Consider the following 18,279-nt stretch of genomic DNA (forward strand, 5'->3'; position numbering starts at 1 on the left):
TATGTAAGTCTATAAAATAGGTAGAAAAATCAAACATTGACAGACAAGTCAGAAAAAATATTTTAAAAGCAATTCACACACACACACACACACACACACACACACACATACACACACACATTTTAAAAGATTAACAGGAGCTGGAGAGGTGGCTCAGGGTTAAGAACACTGACTGCTCCTTCAGAGGTCCTGAGTTCAAATCCCAGTAACCACATGGTGGCTCACAACCATCTGTAATGAGATCTGATGCCCTCTTCTGGTGTGTCTGAAGACAGCTACAGTGTATTTAGATATAATGAATAAATAAATCTTAAAAAAATAAATAATAAAAGATGAACAAAAGCAGGGAGGGTACAGTGGTGGCTCCTTGTAATCCTGGAACCTAGGAGGTGGAGACAGGACAATAGGAGTTCAAGGCCAATTTCAGCCAAAACCCTGTCACAAACTGAAAATAAATTTAAAGATTTATTATACACACACACATATATATATTCATACATATACATACATATATGTATACATACACACTGTTGCTGTCTTCAGACACACCAGAAGAGGGCATCAGATCTCATTACAGATAATTGTGAGCCACCATGTGGATTTGAACTCAGAGCCTGTGGAAGAGCAGTCAGTGCTCTTAACTGCTGAGCCATCTCTCCAGTCCCTGAAAATAAATTTAAAATGGGGGGGGAATAAAATGATAAGAAAAAGAAAGAATGAAAATAGAAATGAATTTAAAAGAAAGAAAAAATGAGAGTAAAAAGATAAGAAAAGAAGGGCTGGAGAGATGGCTCAGCGGTTAAGAGCACTGACTGCTCTTCCAGAGGTCCTGAGTTCAATTCCCAGCAACCACATAGTAGTCCACAACCATCTGTAATGGGATCTGATGCCCTCTTCTAGTGTGTCGGGAGAGAGGGACAGTGTACTCACATAAATAAATAAGTAACTCTTTTAAAAAGATAGGAAAGAAAAAGAGCCAGCAGGTCATTGCTTGCCAAACAAGCCTTGCAACTGAAACATGTCCCTTACTTCACATGAAGGTGAAGGGACAGAAAAATCTCTGACCTGCATATATGTGCCCTGACACACATGTTTATCCTACCACAACCACCAACTAAATAAAGTAAAAGGGGCTGGAGAGATGGTTCAGCAGTTAGGAGTTGTTCTTCCAGGGATCTGAGTTCAATTCCCAGGGCCGACATGGTGGCTCACAACCATCTGTAACTCCAGTTTTAGGAGATCTGATGGTTTCTTCTGGCCTCTGAGGGAACCAAACACAAGTAGTGCACAGAGAGAGATGCAGGTAAAACATTCACATACACAAAATAAAATTTTTAAATAAATAAAAATTTTAAACCATGAAGCCAAATTTTTATCATTAACAAAAGTATTATGAATCCAGGACACTATCAAGAAAGTGAAAAAAGGGACTAGAGAGATGGCTCAGTGGTAAGGGACACTGGCTGTTCTTGCACAGGACCCAGGTTCAATCCCTAGCTCCTACATGGAAGTTTATAACCATCTGTAACATCCATTTCTAGGGATATACCCTCTTCTGACCTCCTGTAGGCACCAGGCAGGTAAGTGGTGTACACATAAATAATTTTTTAGACAGGTTTTTTTTTCTGTAGAGCCTTGGCTGTCCTGGAATTCCCCCTGTAGACCAGGCTGGCTCAAACTCAGAAAAATCCACCTGTCTCTACCTCCCAAGTGCTGAGATTAAAGGCATGAACCACCATTGTCCGGCTCAGCTTAATTTTTTAATATATTTCTTAATCAGACAATAAGGCTTACCATGCATTTGAGGAAGTCCTACAACAACAACAAACAAACAAACAACCTACAGACCATAGCCAAAAAGAAGAAGGAGGAGGGAGGAGGAGGAGGAGGAGGAGGAGGAGGAGGAGGAGGAGGAGAAAGAGGAGAAGAAGAAGAAGAAGAAGAAGAAGAAGAAGAAGAAGAAGAAGAAGAAGAAGAAGAAGAAGAAGAAGAAGAAGAAGAAGAAGAAGAAGAAGAAGAAGAAGAAGAAGAAGAAGAAGAAGAAGAAGAAGAATTCAAAGGGACAGGAAAAGGAAAAATATCAAGCTTTATAATTAATATAAAGCTCATTAGAAGCCTGATGGAGAAGGGAGGAGAACAACTTTACCAGAGAAAAAAAGAACAGGAAGCTACAAAAAGAAAAAACTTTTAGAGACATTATGTTTGACACTTGCAGTCCCAGCATGCAGAGGATAAGAAGTTCAAAACCAACCTGGGCTACATCGTGAGTTTGGTGTTAATTAGGATTATAAAGCCAAATACTGTCTGAAAAAAATAACAGAGAAGAGGAAGTGGAAGAAAAAGGAGGAAAGGGAGCATTTGGGAAATAAAGAAAAAACAGGAAACAAAATTTAAAATAAAATGGTAAAAAAAATATTAGCTCATAGTCTGATCAGGGAAGTTCATGGGTTCATGTATATATATATATGTGTGTGTGTGTGTGTGTGTGTGTACATATATATACACACTCATACATACATATATATAAAATAAGTAAATCTTTAAAAAAAAAACTAAACTAAACTCAATTTTGGGTGCTGTATCATCTCATATCCCAGAGAGATTAGACTGATATCAGATGGCTCAAAGCACCAATTTTTAATCACATGATTATTCTCTCTGGCATGAGTCATCTTAAACTATGTAAGGGTCCACAATGAATCACCTTATAAATATAAACTATTAAGGTCACCATGAATAAGAAAGATAATTTCAGGTACTTGGGGAATTCCAAAACTCTTTTCCTGCCTCCCAAGGACAAGGGACAAAGGGCATTCTTTTCAGAATGCTAGAGACAGAGTACAACCTCAAAATGTTAAGAAAAATACAGAGGATCAGAAAACAAATGATGTCAGTCTTCTCAGCACAACACCAGTTGCTAGGAAACAAGAAAGCAACAGCCTTACAATTCTCAGGGGGAAAGCTAAAATTTTATACCAAGCCAAACTATCAACCAAAGCCAAGGGTGTAAATAAACACCACTCCAGAAGGGCTGGATCTCAGAATCTTTTCTTTCCAAGCATACTTTCTCAGGCAGATGTTAGAGAATGTGTTCCAACCAGAGTAAGGAAGTAAATCAAGAAAGGAAGAAATGAGCTCTAGATGACAGGCCATCAACACAGGAGAGAAGCAGGTGGGATTTCCAGGATCAGAGACTAGGCTGAGACTGGTGGAACCTGCCAAGAAACCACTAAGTCCAGATTTCAGTAGGAAGGCAAACGGTTGCAGACAATAATTCTAAGAAAAGAGAAATGTAACTGACAGATTGATAACCTGGTATGAAGTACCAGCTTAAGCAACCTTTGTAGCTGGTGTGCATGGGAGGGGTGTGTTCCAATACCTTACATACATAGAAACAAACAAAAAATGAAGCAAGTCAACTGAAAACTACTTAAGAAAGGAGTGGTTGGTAACCACTTGCTGGACTGGTAACATACACACACACACACACACACACACACACACACACACACACACACACACACTTACCTTAGGATTGCCATGAGTTCAAAGTCACCCTGGACTACAAAGTGAGACTCTGACTTATATTTTTGGTTGTTAGCTTAGCCTTTAAGGGATGAACCATCTCTCCAGCCCTGAGACTCTGTCTTGAAGCAAAACAAAAATAAATTAGTGAAAGGTAGATAATTCCAGTACTTGGATGGTTGGAACAGAACAATTTACAGATTTCCAGGCTAGCTTCGGTTAAATAAGACCTTGTTTTAAAAACAAACAAAAGTCCCACCTAGTCAAATAAATAACATTTTTAAATGCAATTAATGCCAGCACTCGGGAGGCAGAGACAAAAGGATCAGGAGTTTAAGTCAGACTCCATCTCTTCTGTCTCTGGACCAGCTTTTTGCACCAAGAGACATCTTGGTGGTGATTACCATGGCAACTCTCCACAATCTCTGGCTTTCTCTGAAGTCCGGACCTTTGGCCTAGCACCAATACTTTCTTAGTTATATCAGTACTTTTGGTCTGGGGTTATTATGGCTTAGGGGTAGAGCCTTTGCCCAAGCCTATATCAGACCCTGGGTTCAACTTCCACCCCTGAAGAAAAATCATTTTAATCTTCAGACTGGGTTTCAACAAGTTGGCCAATGCTCAAATGATTCTTCCATAGTTAGCGTCCCAGGTAGCTAGGATTACCGGCATGTGCCCTCGGTACATTAAAATCTTTAATCAGAGCATAGGCTAGATTGTCTCCAGGGAGGAAATTGGAACACCCTTGTGTTATAGCAATAGAAGGTTGTATTGGAATACAAGCATGAGACACCATACCTGGCCTTACATAGTGAGGTCAGCTGTTTCAAAAAAAAAAAAAAGAAAGAAAGAAAGAAAGAAAGAAAGAAAGAAAGAAAGAAAGAAAAAAGAAAAGAAAGAACAAAATGAATAATCAGGTAGGCCTATTTTCCAAACATCAGTTCTGAGTCTCCTGTGAATTCTATGCAACAACATTGCCCTTAAAGGTTATTTTCCTGCTTACATTGTTTTCCGCTATTGTGACCAAGACCCTGGACAGTGTAGCAACCTTGGCAGACATCTGCAAACTTGGGGAAGAGACACAGAAAGGCAGTCCAATCCCTCTGTGCCAAGGCTGCAAACAAACCTGTTGTGGACCTCTCAGTTCAGCACCAAGCAGGGCACGCAAGCCCACAAGCCGTCTCAATAAAATCTGGTTGGCGAGGTCACTCAGGAAGCCAGTGCACAAATATTGCCAGAAGTCACTCTAGGTGCAGGGACTACAAAGCAAGCAAGAGCCAATTCCTGCTTCCAAGGATGTCCTACACACACCTCAGACACAACAAATGGAAAACGGAGAGTCACACCCCCACCCCTGCCTTCTCACCCAACTCATGGGTCACCTTGTACCTCCTGTCCCCTGGTCCAAAACAAAGGGAAGTGTTTATCCTTCTGGCTTCAGTCTGTTAGGACGGCAACAGCATGTAGTTTGGAGTAGTTAGACAAAAAAAAAAAAAAAAAAAAAAAAAAGAGAGAGAGAGAGAGTGGGAGGAAGAAAAGTATGGCACACAACCAGATACCAGACCTTGATGCCAGGTGGAGGGTTCTATTGGCTGCTATCCTAAGTTACCTTCCTTAAACCTAAATCTCAGTCTGCATAGTTAGTTTTTTTTTCCTCTCTCAGAAGGTAGCCTGTTTATGATAACACAAAGGAATTATATATCCATCATCTCGGCCAGGGATTCCAGGCAAAACTTCAAACACTTTGTTTGATCCCACAGCTAGAAAGCACAAAACAGGGGCTTGAATGAAGTTTCCACACCCCTATCTCTAAAACAGCTCTTAGGAGAGTTTTGTGTGGAGGGCGAATACTGGGAGTCAAGGTAGTGAAGGAAGGGCCAAGTGACAGCTGTGACCTGGGGGAGGAGGGAGGTCTCACTACCCTCCCCAAAGACAAAGCTGCTGTTGTTCGAATTTTCCCATGTCCTTTCCTAAGATGCTCTATCTTTTAGTGGACGAATTTTTTCAAGCGACCCTGTGAAGTCATTACCATCCCTTCATTTCACCGGTGAAAGTGGAGCTCCGAGGGCTTCCTAGCCCGGAATCTTCACTGCTATTCAGGTTTGAGCCACTAAGCTAAAGAATGGGCTTAACGGTTGCGGAAGCGATGGGTTGAAGAAGCCTGGGTTTTGAGCCTAGTGCCGCCAGGTGGCGCGGTGTAGGTGCAGTGTGTGCCCAGCCACCACCGCCACCACTACCACCACCACCGCTGTCATGGGTGGGACGCACCTGAACCCAGTGGGGTGCGCCCTGGGAAGTAGGCTAGCAGGGTGGGGCTGGGAGCAGCTCTTGTGGCTCTGAGTAGGCGAGGAGCGCCGCTTTAGTTAAGTCGCCTGGACCGCGGGAGCCTCTGGAAGAGTCACGCCTCCACCAGGAGACTGCGGGGCTGCATCAGCTCTTCTGCTGTGCGCTCCCCAGCGTACAATTTATTAGGGAGCTTCAAGGAATAGAATAGAAACGACCAGTTCAGCCAGGAGGTGGGGCCGGCCCCACCTGTCGCCAGTAGAGAGAGGGGCGGGAGGGGGAGGGGCTTGTCTCCTAGGGACCACCCCCCCTCCTGGTCCCCAAGCCCCGGGCACGCGACGAGATATAAAGCAGTCGGGAAACAATGCGCCTGCAGATCGCGCTCCCGCGTCGATCCCGGGAGCGTCCTGGCTGCCGTGTGCGAGCGAGGCGGGGGGAGCGCGCGCGGGGGGCGCGCTCGTGAGTGCGGGGCCGCGCGCTCGGTGGCGCGCATGTGTGTGTGTGCGGGCTGCCGGGCTTCCCCGAGCCGGCGGGGAGCCGCTCCGCTCCAGGTGGCGGGCGGCGGGAGCGAGGTGAGGCTGCGGGTGGCCGGGGCAGGGGTTCCCGGGGGACCGGCGGGCTGCAAGGCTGCAGACTGCCTTCGAGACAGCGCGCCCCCGCCCGGCCCTGCTGTGCCCCGAGAGCTGAGCTCCGGGCGGTGCTGGCAAAGTTTGCTTTGAACTCGCTTCCCGCAGCCTGCTCGGCCGGCTGCGAGCTGCCCTGAGCGAGCTGACCCCAGGCCAGGCTTCCCAGGAGCAGGGACCAGGGCGCGGGCTGCAGGCTAGTGGGCCTGGGGAGGGACCAGAGCCCCGCAGCCGGCTGCAGCGAGGGACTCGGAGCCGCCTCTTCCCTCGGCGGGCACCACAGTCAGCACGTCTCCCCCTTCCCTCCCGCAGGGAGCGGACATGGACTTCGACTCGTATCAGCACTATTTCTACGACTATGACTGCGGAGAGGATTTCTACCGCTCCACGGCGCCCAGCGAGGACATCTGGAAGAAATTCGAGCTGGTGCCGTCGCCCCCCACGTCGCCGCCCTGGGGCTCCGGTCCCGGCGCCGTGGACCCAGCCTCTGGGATTAGTCCCGGGGAGCCGTGGCCTGGAGGGGGTGCCGGGGATGAGGCGGAATCTCGGGGCCATTCGAAAGCTTGGGGCAGGAATTATGCTTCCATCATTCGCCGAGACTGCATGTGGAGCGGCTTCTCCGCCCGGGAACGGCTGGAGAGAGTGGTGAGCGACAGGCTGACCCCAGGCGCGCCCCGGGGGAACCCGCCCAAAGCGCCCGCTACCCCGGACAGCACTCCTAGTCTGGAAACCAGTAACCCGGCGCCCGCCACCCAGTGTCAGCTGGGAGAGCCCAAGACTCAGGCCTGCTCCGGGTCCGAGAGCCCCAGCGATTCCGGTAAGGACCACCCCGGGCTAACTAAGAGGGAGGCACCCCATGGGTGGCCAGAGCTCTATCTACGGCTGTTAGAGATCAGGCGTTAGATCTTAAACCTTCCTATCACCTCCCCATTTTCAGACTGAAGCGTTCGGTGTAGCCCCCAGCTGTGTCTGTCTGGCACGTGGGTGTGTTGGTAAACAGTTTGGAGAAGTGGGGAGGGAGCCAGCGTCCCTCTGATGGTGATTGGAGCCCCAGGGGATCAGGGCGACTTGGTGAGGGTTGGCGCTTAGAGAGGACAATACTCGGCTTGGACTGTAGGGGATTTCTGTCCCTGTGCGGTTGAAAGGTTCCCTTAAGAGTCACTCCAAGCTTGAAGCTTTTTTGTTGCTGCCTCTTTCCCTGAGAAACTCACACTTCCCTAAGGAAGAAAAGACTAAAATACCTTTTGTGCAGAACCAAAAGCCTTCTTCTACTCGAAAACCTCCATCTCCTGCCTGCTGTACTTGAAATTGCTAATTCTCTTCTCTTACCCCAGTCCTAGTCCTTACCACATTCTCATCACTAGTGACCAGTGAGGCAGGTGAAGGAAGAATAATCGCTCCTTTGAACAGATGGGAAGACTGAGGCTTAGAGACAGGAAATAAGTAAAGGGAGCCCCAGCCTCCTGCTGTCTAGCCTCCTTCTTTCCCCAACTCTCTTGCCCATCTTCCCTGGTGTTTAGAGGGTCTTCCTCATAGCTTCTTTGAGAAGAGCTACACGATGCCTGTTGCTGTGGCTTTAGGAAGGTGTCCAATCTCCCAATACATCTGTGGGCTTGCACTGCTCTTCCACATTCAGCATTCCTACTCTGTCCAGTCTCTGAGAGAAGACCTGGTATTGAGGTTATAGCGCTCCAGGCCTCCCTCCATCCTGAAGAAGAGCAGACCTCACTGAGGTCAGATCACCTTGCTCTTCCCTGCCCGTTCCTGCACCCACTACTCATTAGAAGTACAGGAAAGGGTGCTATTGTGGGTGTAGCAGGAGGCTGTGGCCACATCTACTACGACAGAGAAAAGTCACTTCAGCGAAATGAATAATGGGCTTTTGAGAGGGAACTGGGGAATTGGATGTGGAAGTTGTTCATATATGGAGGGAAATGAGAACAAAATTAAAAGTCTCTTTTTCTTCGATGCATTGTGTTAAGGTTATTTTTAACCTGCAACAGGAATTTATGGTATCCAATGGCTCAAATAGGAATCTTGAGATCAAGAAACAAATGAAGAACCAGCTCTACAAAGGCTGTTAAGAGTAGAAAGATGATCATTTTGGAAGTTTAGAGATCTTGATTTGCAATCCTGACCATTATAAAAAGAGCAGGGAATGAGGCTGATCTGGACCTCCGTTTCTTCTTTTGAAAATGAGGAGGGATGAACTTGGATGTCCGGCTGAGGACACCCCCTTATCTTGTAGAATCTGATACTACTTTCTGCAAGGGAGAACGGTGTCTTAAATGATACCTTCCTTGGATACAGCCTTCTGTGCTGCGAGATTTAACAATGAAAATTAGAGGTTTGAGTTGTACAGAAACTTTAATCATTTTCTGACCTGCCCTTTAACCTGAACCTGTTTGTGGGCTCCTGGTTCACTCTGGCCACATGGCCTAGAACAAAATGCAACAGATTGCAAACAATGAGGAGGTGGGGTGGGGAATGTGACTGACGGCACAGCTCGACCAATAGAGATTAGGGGCTGGAGAAAACAGCATTCCAAACACTGCTTAGGCAGCCAATCACAGGCTTTGAGACCAGGGGGCTGAATGGTCAGGTTTTATTAATGGAGAAATAATGCGATTGTCCACACAATGGAAACCTTCCTGACAAAGGGGCTCAAGCCTCCTGATATGCAAAAGAGGTGAAGGACGCAACTCTTCTGGTGCCGCCAGAATGCTTTAAAGGTGGCTTTCTGTGTTGAGGACCACAAGATATGGGGAGCAGGAGGGTCTTTCCCTAATTGCCTGATCAGATTGGCTTCATCTAATAGAGCTTCCAGCTAGGGAATGGTAGGGACACTTTGTGATGTATCCCGAGTCCCTGGCATGTTGGCCTTTGTATCTGGGTCTATACTGTTCCTTCTCCGCCCCTGGTGCAGCTTATTGGGAAATGGTCGCTTGTACATTTGCAAAGTTCCTGAGGCTCTTGTGACCTGTGATTATAAATACGACCCTCTTCTGGTCCAGAGGTGGGGGTGGGGCAGATGACCTATAAATGATGGATGGCTTTAGAAACCCATTGAACCCAGAAACAAAATGCTCCTGAGGGAAACCCTTCCCCTCCTCTCTGTGGCTGAAGAGAGCCCGTTGTAGCCCTCCCCTTCTCTGCGTCTCCAGCTGAAAGGAGGGCAGAATAGAGAGGTGGGGGGATAATAGGATTTATAACTTGTGAAAAGTAACAATCCCCTAGTGCAGGCTGTGCTGGGCAGGCTGGGCAGGAACAAAGGGCAACTCTGCCCACAGACCCCTCATTTACAATTCTGATGGGGCATGAAAGAGCCCGAATGGGGAAGATCTTTATAGCTAAACTTTGTCCCAGGCTGGTAGCTCTTTCTCTCCATCCCCCTCAGTGGGGGAAGAGAGAGTCTGTACAGACTGGGGGCCGCTGGTTTGGGTCTACCTTTTGTTCTTATCCAAGCCTTGTTGTGCAGAAGGAAACCGGAGACTTATTTTCCTTGCTTATCCCCCCGCCCACCTTCACTATGGTATTTCTCTGGTATAAATGAGTTGACTGTCTCCCTTCTCACTTCAGTTTGGTGATATCTAAAACATGGACGTGTCGTGAGCTCTCACAGGAGACTCTGAGAACTGAGGCTGTAGGGTGTGTGTATGCATGTGGTCCTCACTGGGGTATGTTTCTTCTCTTCTTATCTCCTCTTGGACAGAAGGCGAAGAGATTGATGTGGTGACGGTGGAGAAGAGGCGATCTCTGGACATCCGAAAGCCGGTCACCATCACAGTGCGAGCAGACCCCCTGGACCCGTGCATGAAACACTTCCACATCTCTATCCACCAACAGCAGCATAACTATGCTGCCCGTTTTCCTCCAGAAAGCTGCTCTCAAGATGGGGAGCCTGAGCCAGGTCCCCAGGAAGAGGCTCTGGAGATAGAAGCTCCCAAGGAGAAAGAGGAGGAGGAGGAGGAAGAGGAGGAGGAAGAGATCGTGAGCCCCCCACCTATAGAAAGTGAGGCTCCCCAGTCCTGCCACCCCAAATCTGTCAATTCTGATACTGAGGACGTGACCAAGAGGAAGAACCATAACTTCTTGGAACGAAAAAGGAGGAATGACCTCCGCTCACGGTTCCTGGCCCTGCGGGACCAGGTTCCCACCCTGGCCAGCTGCTCTAAGGCCCCCAAAGTCGTGATCCTAAGCAAGGCATTAGAATACTTGCAGGCTTTGGTGGGGGCTGAAAAGAAAATGGCTACAGAGAAAAGGCAACTGCGGTGTCGGCAACAGCAACTGCAAAAAAGAATAGCATACCTCAGTGGCTACTGACCGACCAAAAAGCCTGACTTCTCTGTCTTACAGACACAAGCTTATTTTTCATCCTCTCTCTCCCTTTTAGTAATTTGCACATTTTGGTTACAGCGGGGCAGTCTGGACAGTAGATCCCAGAATGCATTGCAGCCAGTGCACACACAATAAGGGCTTGCATTCTTGGTAACCTCGAAACCCAATTCTCCCTCTTCCCTGACTCATGGGAATGCTGTCCTTCTCTGGCGCCTTCGGCTTCTCAGCAGGCAGCTACTGAGGAGATTTGGGGTCTGCTTAGCTCACTAGCTCCTGACGAAAGGCTGACAGATGCTATGCAACAGGTGGTGGACGATGTCCGGGCTGCAGCCTACATGAAATCTCACACTGTGCTGGGGCTTTAGGCTAGGAAAGGATGCTGCTCTCACTGCTGTCTCTGGGGATGATATGAGGACAGCTGGGCCTGGATCCTGTCCCCCAGGCTCTGTTTTTCAGGACAAGCGAGCTGTCCTGGGCAAAGACAAGCTCGGCCGACTTGATCAGCATGGGCCATTACCTCATTGTCAGACACTTTACAGTAGCTGAGGAGTGGAAACCTTTACGATATCTTAGGATGTTAAGCCACACCCTTCCCTCCACTTTCTATGTTATGACTTTGAGAACATTGAAAGGGCTTGGCCTGTAGAGTCTTTGTCTCTGAGCTCTCTGGGCCTTCTCAGAGAGGGACCTTTCTATCCTCACAAGGGACCTTTTTGTTTCTTCCTGCCTTTGTTATGCAATGGCCACCACAGCACCCTTTCACACAGACCAGAAATATTTCCCCGGGACATAGGGAAATGGGTCACAGCCCAGGACCTGGGGAAGGCTTGGCATCCTGACTCATGATCAACGTTCCATGCCCAAGTCTTCTGCAGGGCTATTTGAGGCCCATCTTGGAACCTTTTCTCAAGGTGGACATAAGGTACCTCGGAAGGACCAGCCCCATCACTTCCTCTTTCCCACCCACCTCTCGTGTCAGATCTCGACACTGTCTACCTTCTGCCGGAACAGTGCAAACCTGTCCTTCTCCAGCAAAACTTGGAGTTTGCCAGCTCTGCAGCCACCATCCCGCTTCTTTGCCAGCCTGAGTCACATCCTTCCCCAGGAATCTGGGCCTTACAGAGAGATTCACTGGAGCCACTTGGATTCACCTGATGCCCCTTACAGCCGACTAGGAGAGTCTGCTCCAGCTGTGTTCTGTAGCTCCAGGTGGGATCTAAGAACAGCCCCCAGTCTAGGAAAGTCACCCAAGCTAGCAGCAGTCCTGTGAGCATCCTTGGGAGGGAGAGCCTAAGTTTTGCCTGAAAGAAAAATCAGCCTTTCCAGAACTCTACCCAGGAAGGCAGATCCCTCCCTGCTGGCCCTGGGCTTGGAAGTAGGGGAACAGTGTCAGGGACAGACAGTAAATACAAACTGTGGCTCTCAAAAAAACCCAGCTATACCAACTTCCAAATCGGTTCCCAACCATGATGGCCTCCAATTGCTTCCTGGCCCGGAGTCCTAGAGAAGCTTTGGAGGTAGCTTTTGTACCTCTTGGGGCAGGACTTGTAGGCACCAAGAAACTCCTGGAACTATCTTGGGAGGACCACGTGGTGAACAGGCTAATGTCTCATCTGAATGGCTTGTGTTTTATAAGCTGCTTCTGGGAAATATGCTGTGGGCATCTTTTTTTTTTTTTTTTAATACTGTATTTTTGTATGCTTTTTTGCAAAGTGGTGTTAACTGTTTTTGTATAAGAAAAAAAAAAAACAAAAAGCAAAAAACAAAACTGTTGCAAGGGTCTGGTTTATTTTGAAAGGCAAGTTTACCTGAAATTTTGTATTTAGTTGTAATCATTAATTGCTTGATTTTAAACTGTTGCCTTCTGGGACATCTTCTAATAAAAGATTTCTCAAAAATGTCTGAGTGGGAGTAGCATATGCCATCGAAGTCTTCCTGAACCAGAGAAAACGATTTTGGAGTAGTCACGAGCGCTCTGGGTGGCTGCATTTTTCAACCATGTTGCTAACCTGGTCATTCAACTCTGGGTCCCTGAATGCCCTTTCAGACATGCCTAAACAATGTCCTGTCGGCTCAGTACTCTGTGAGAACAAATTCTCCAGTGAATTGCAGAGTGCTGAATTGTAAGTTACAAGGCTTGAAATCCCAGCTCTACCACTTCTATGACCTTTTATCTTTGCCTTTCTGAATCCTTGATGCTTTATCTGCCAGACGAGGGTAACTATTTCACTGGGGGAATTGGGTGGTTTTTTTTGTTTGTTTGTTTGTTTTCTTTGTTTCAGGTTTCAAGTAAAGTTGTAGACCTTGAATTACTTTCTAAAACATACAGCTTTTGAATATGGGGGTTGTTCTTATGAAGTTCTTATTTTGTTTGGTTTTAGTCTTGGGGGGAGCTGTTTGTTTTGAGACAGGGTCTCCCTACATCGCCTGTCCTGAAACTCATAGACCAAGCTAGCCTCGAACTCAGAGATCCTGCTTCCTATGTGCTGAGATTAAAGGCATGATTCAGCCCCGCTTTGGTCTTTTGAGACAAAGGTTTTTTTTTTTTTTTTTTTTTTTTAAATTAGATAGCCTTGGTTGGCCTGTATAGACCAGCCTGGTCTTGAACTCAGAGTTTGGCTGCCTCTGCCTTTTTAGTACTGAAACTAAAGAGTGCCACATTGACACCCATCCATTTGTAAGATGATTTTTAAAACATTTCTCTGAGGATTTTTAGTGTAATTTCTTTGGGGTTGTTTTTTAGTTTGTTTGTTTGTCTGGGTTTTTTTTTTTTTTTTTTTTGTTGTTGTTGGTTTTTTTTTGTTTTGTTTTTTTTGTTTTTCTCTCCCTCAACTAAGGAATGGAAAAATCAGGCTCTCTGTGGTTCTTTGATTAATTTGATGTAAATGCAAAGTGGGTGGATTTGTCAGTAACTTTCTGATGGAGCATTGCATGTGGCTTCACAGTGGATTAAGCCAACCCCACTTTGCCAGGGATACAAATGATGACTGTGAGGTTATGACCCCTTTGGGGGTCACATGCCAGATATCTTGCATATCAGGTGTTCACATTATGATTCTTAACAGTTGTAAAGTTACAGTTATGAAGTAGCCTGGCCCTTTCTGAGAAGCAGTGGAACAAATATTCCATGATCAGCCTGTCACACTGCAACATCTGTGGACGGGTTGGATAGTTTTACTTAAAACATGACCTCTGGGTAAAAGGAAACAGTTGCTGTTCAAAAGGCCATGAGCATCATGGTTAGAGAAAGCTGCTTGGGTCTCTGCTATTTCTCCCTTACACTTAGGGGTCTTATTGCCTGCCTGATGCCTAGATCCCTGCAGAGCCAGAATAGGGTCAAGAAACTTCTGGAAGTTTCTCTTGGGGATTGGGATATAGCCCAGTAGTGGAGTACTTGCCTGGAATGTGCAAATCTCTGAGTTCAATCCCAGACAGCATCAAAAACAAAAAAGCTCCTAACTCCTCAGCTTGCCAAGGTGGTCTTTACGGCAGCCTGGTAATGAAGCCACCATATTGTACCAGAGCTCAGTACGTTTTTTTGCCCAAAGTCATATAGTGAAGTCACATCTACAAGCCTGATGTTTTATCAAATAAACTTTCCCTCTCTCTGCTTCTCTCTGGACCAGTTGTCTCCAAGCCACACACCTAGAACCTAAGAAGATATTTCAGAAAACTTTTCTCTCTTTTTAATTTTGAAGGACGTATCCATTATTTTTATTTTATATGTGTGAATATTTATCTGCATGTATGGTTTATACCACATCTGTGTCTGAAGCCACAGACACCCAGAAACTGGAACCCCAGACAGTTGTGATACAGCCATGTGGTACTGGGAACTGATTGCAGATCCTCTGGGAAAAGAGCAGCCAGTGCTCTTAACCATTGAGCCATCTCTCCAGCCCCAAGATGGTTTATGAGACAGACTAGAACTGCTGGAACATTTTTTTTCCTTTTTTTTTTTTTTCTTTCCTGTACTGTTGTTGTTGTGGTGGTGGTGGTGGTTGAGGTTGTGGTTGTTTTGGAACAGGATCTCTATAGCCCAGACTGGTCTTGGATTCACTGTGTAGTTAAGTATGACCTTGAACTCCTGACACCCACCCCATCCACCTCTAGAGTGCTGGGGTTACAGGCTTATGCCCTCACACCTGGCAAAGACAGCTTTTCTTTAAACTCTCTGGGACTGGAGAGATGGCTCAGATGGTCCTCTTACAGAGGACCTGGGTTCAGTTCCCAGTACCAATATAGCAACTCATAGCTGTCCAGTTCCAAGGAACCTGGTATCCTCTCAGATATACATGCAGGCAAAACAACCAATGCACACAAGAAAGGATAAAATCAAAGCTCCCAATGGCTTCCTTATTTATTTTGGTGTATTTGATAGTGCTAGAAATAGAACTCAGGACCCGATACCTTTTGCGTTCGATACTATTATGAGGTCATTTGTCAAGAGACTGATTTGTAGGATGACACCACCACCACCACACCTTAATATTCCTAGAATGATAAGGACCCAGGGGGAAGTTGTGGGAAGCTAGCTTCTTTGCGGATCTTCACCTTTATGGTAACCTGGAGAGCAGCGGGCAGCGGCGGCCCCTTTTCCCAGATAAGCAAAGTGGAGAGTTCCCGGGCAGCAAAGTCATCTAAACTCACACACAGTACCAGCTGCTAGCTCTGAGTCAAGTTGGCTGAGAAAGGAGTGGGAATCAAGCCTCCTCCTTGGGGGAAGGGAAGGAGTTTCTGGAATGTAAAGTATTTTAAGCTCCTTCCTAGCTCAGTTCTACAAACTCCTACCTCTGTTTTTGTCTGAAAATAACCAAGAGTTTATTCCTAGATTTCAGAGAGCTGTGCCTACAAATTGGGTTTGCCCCTGAACGGGATACCTACAGGGCTACACACCCATCTTGGTATGCATGCTGCAAGAGGCCCTGGAAAAGATACACTCAGCACAGAAAGTGGGTCATCGTCTTTAGACAGCAATACCAGGCTAAAGGGAAGGCTAAACTCCTGCTCCAACTGGCAGTTATGGGGGGGGAGGGGTGAAATGTGATAGACCATCATATTTGATTTGAATTGGCCAAAGGTGTTCCTGAGGTCCCTGTGTTCCAGACTGTTCCAGTTAGAAGAGGAAAAGGGATCAGGAGTGCTAGAGAGGATTTCTTCTAGGGCTAAGATAACCGGAAACCACAGAGGATTGAGTGACTTGGTAGGAGTAAGCAAAGTATCTAAATGTGTCATTTTAAAGTTCCCTTACTGTGGACCTTACTAGGCAAACCCAGTGGGCGGCCTTTTGTTAATGTCTGTTTATTTAGAACTACTCTGCCAAAGAGATCAACTATAGCAATGTTACCATTCTCTTGGCAAGGAAATGTAAACATGCCCTTAAAGTCTTTAATCAGGTGTGCTATTGACTGATTAGGGACAGAGCCAGGGGGTCTAGTAGGCGCCTAGCTGATGCTGGATTGTCTTTAAACTTGAGGGGGAAAGTACAGTTAAGAGGCCACTCAGTCCCTCTGAACCTCAATTCCAAACCTTGGCTCTGCAATTTTCTAACTGTATGACTTTTGGCAAGCTACTAATGTTGCCTGGCTCCAATTTTTCTAACTGTTAAAAGTTGAAAAACGGTAAAAAAAAAAAAAAAATAGTGTCTTTCTAACTAGGCTGTTGTGATTAACGGTAGCTATTCAGTAAACAGTTGGTATTATTGAAGCCCATATAAAGCTAATTTAGTGGGCTGGAGATATGACTCAAGAGTTTAAGAGCACTGGCTGCTTTTCCAGAGCAACAGGATTGCCAGCATCACAGGAAAGCCCACAATGTCTAACTCCAGTCCCAGGGGATTCTCCTGACCTCCACAGGCATCAGACATGCATGTTGTTCAGATACATACATACAAGCAAAACATCCACACACATTAAGATTTTTTAAAATCAGGCCACACTTAGACAACAAATTGGCCTCTATATAGCCCTGGCTATTCTGGAACTAACTCTGTAGACCAGGCTGGACTCTCCACCTGCCTCTGCCTCCTGAGAGCTAGGATGAAAGGCATGCACCACCGTCGCTAGGCCAGATTAGTCATCTGTGAAAGGCTACAGGGCAGAGAAACTGGTAAAATGAGAAACCTTCCTAGCAAGAGATGGGAAAATGGCTCAAGTGGATAAAGCATTGGGACCTGAGCCTCAATCTTTAGAACAGATTTAAAAGCAAAAAGCCACACATGGTGGCGTGTGCTTGTAATCCCAGTGCTGGGTGTTGGGAGAGGTGGAGACAGGTGGATGGCCGGACAGCCTAGCCTAACCATCAAGACCCAGGTCCCAGGAAGAGAGAGACCCTGTGGATGGTGTCTGAGGGAAATTGATCTCTGGCCTCTACACAGTCTCTAATGTACACACACACACACACACACACACACACACACACACACACACACTGCACCCCAACCTCCTTACACCTGAAGATTTCATGAATGAATTTGCTCACGCTAGTGTACTCCCATGGTGGCGAATCATCACTCAAGGAGAGCCAACGTGAGAGAATGACATAGGCTGAGAAAGAAGGTGATAGCAAAGACCTGCACCTCCGACTGGCCCCCAGCATCCAGGGCCCACAGTAGGTCTATAAGCCTGTTTTACCCCCTCCATTGTACCTCACAGGGCACCTGGTGCCTTAGATACACATAGAAAACTTCATTTATTCTATCCAGACTCTTAATAAATTTGAGGCCAGATCTCACTCAGTAAACAGGGTTGGTCTGGAACTTACTATTAGATCAAATTGTCTTGGAATTTGCAGTAATCCTCCTGTATCAGCCTCCCAAGGCACTAGGATTACAGGTGGGTGCTCAGAGAGATCTGCCTGCCTCTGCTTTCTGAGTGCTGGGATTAAAGGCACGTATCATAAACACCTGGCCAACTCAACTTTTATTTTGAGATAGGTCCATCCAAGTTGTCCAGGAAGGTCTCAAACCTGCCGTTCTCTTGCTTAAGCCTCCTGCAAAGTTAGGCCTCCTCATCAGGCCTGGCTAAAAAAAAAAAAAAAAAAAAAAAAAAAAAAAAAAAAAAAATCTCAAACCATTGCCAAGACTGTCACAGGTTAGTGTCGGATCCTGACTTTGTACTGCTAACAGGCAAGCAAGCTAGTGAAGGTAAGGCAGAGAAGACCTCACTGGTCCAGGCTCTCATCTGCCATGTGGTAATACCAATGTGTGCAGCAGGACCTGCAGCTCTGTTTTCTCCCTTCTGGAAGTTTGTCTTAGTTAGGGTTGCTATAGCCGTGATGAAACGCCACTACCAAAACCATCTTGGGGAGGAAAGGGTTAATTTGGCTTAAATATCCCAAGCCACAGTCCATGGAGGAAAGCCAGGGCCTGAACTCAGACCCAGAAGCAACCCGGAGGCAGAGGCTGGTGCAGAGACCACAGAGGAGTGCTGCTTACTGGCTTGCTCATCATGGTTTGCTCAGCCTGTTTTCTTACAGAACTCAGGACCAGAATGGGCTGAGACCTTCCCAT

The 18,279-nt window shown here is 46.6% G+C and overlaps 1 protein-coding gene across 2 annotated transcripts; it reads left to right on the plus strand.

Annotated features, from left to right (window-relative positions):
- Positions 1 to 6,299: 6,299 nt before the first annotated feature.
- Positions 6,300 to 12,541, plus strand: MYCL (MYCL proto-oncogene, bHLH transcription factor; the record flags this gene model as incomplete). 2 transcript variants are annotated; one of them, XM_080921638.1, is made up of 3 exons in its annotated part: positions 6,300 to 6,380; positions 6,744 to 7,248; positions 10,144 to 12,541. In XM_080921638.1, the coding sequence occupies 3 exons, from the start codon at positions 6,300 to 6,302 to the stop codon at positions 10,752 to 10,754; spliced, it is 1,197 nt and encodes a 398-aa protein (XP_080777764.1). In that variant the 3' UTR covers positions 10,755 to 12,541. The 2 variants fall into 2 exon arrangements, with proteins under 2 accessions (XP_080777764.1, XP_080777765.1); XM_080921639.1 differs by lacking the exon at positions 6,300 to 6,380 and having other exon boundaries at positions 6,738 to 7,248.
- Between the last annotated feature and the right edge of the window lie 5,738 nt (positions 12,542 to 18,279).

Source organism: Micromys minutus (assembly GCF_963924665.1).
Source record: "Micromys minutus genome assembly, chromosome: 9".
Lineage (NCBI taxonomy): Eukaryota > Metazoa > Chordata > Mammalia > Rodentia > Muridae > Micromys > Micromys minutus.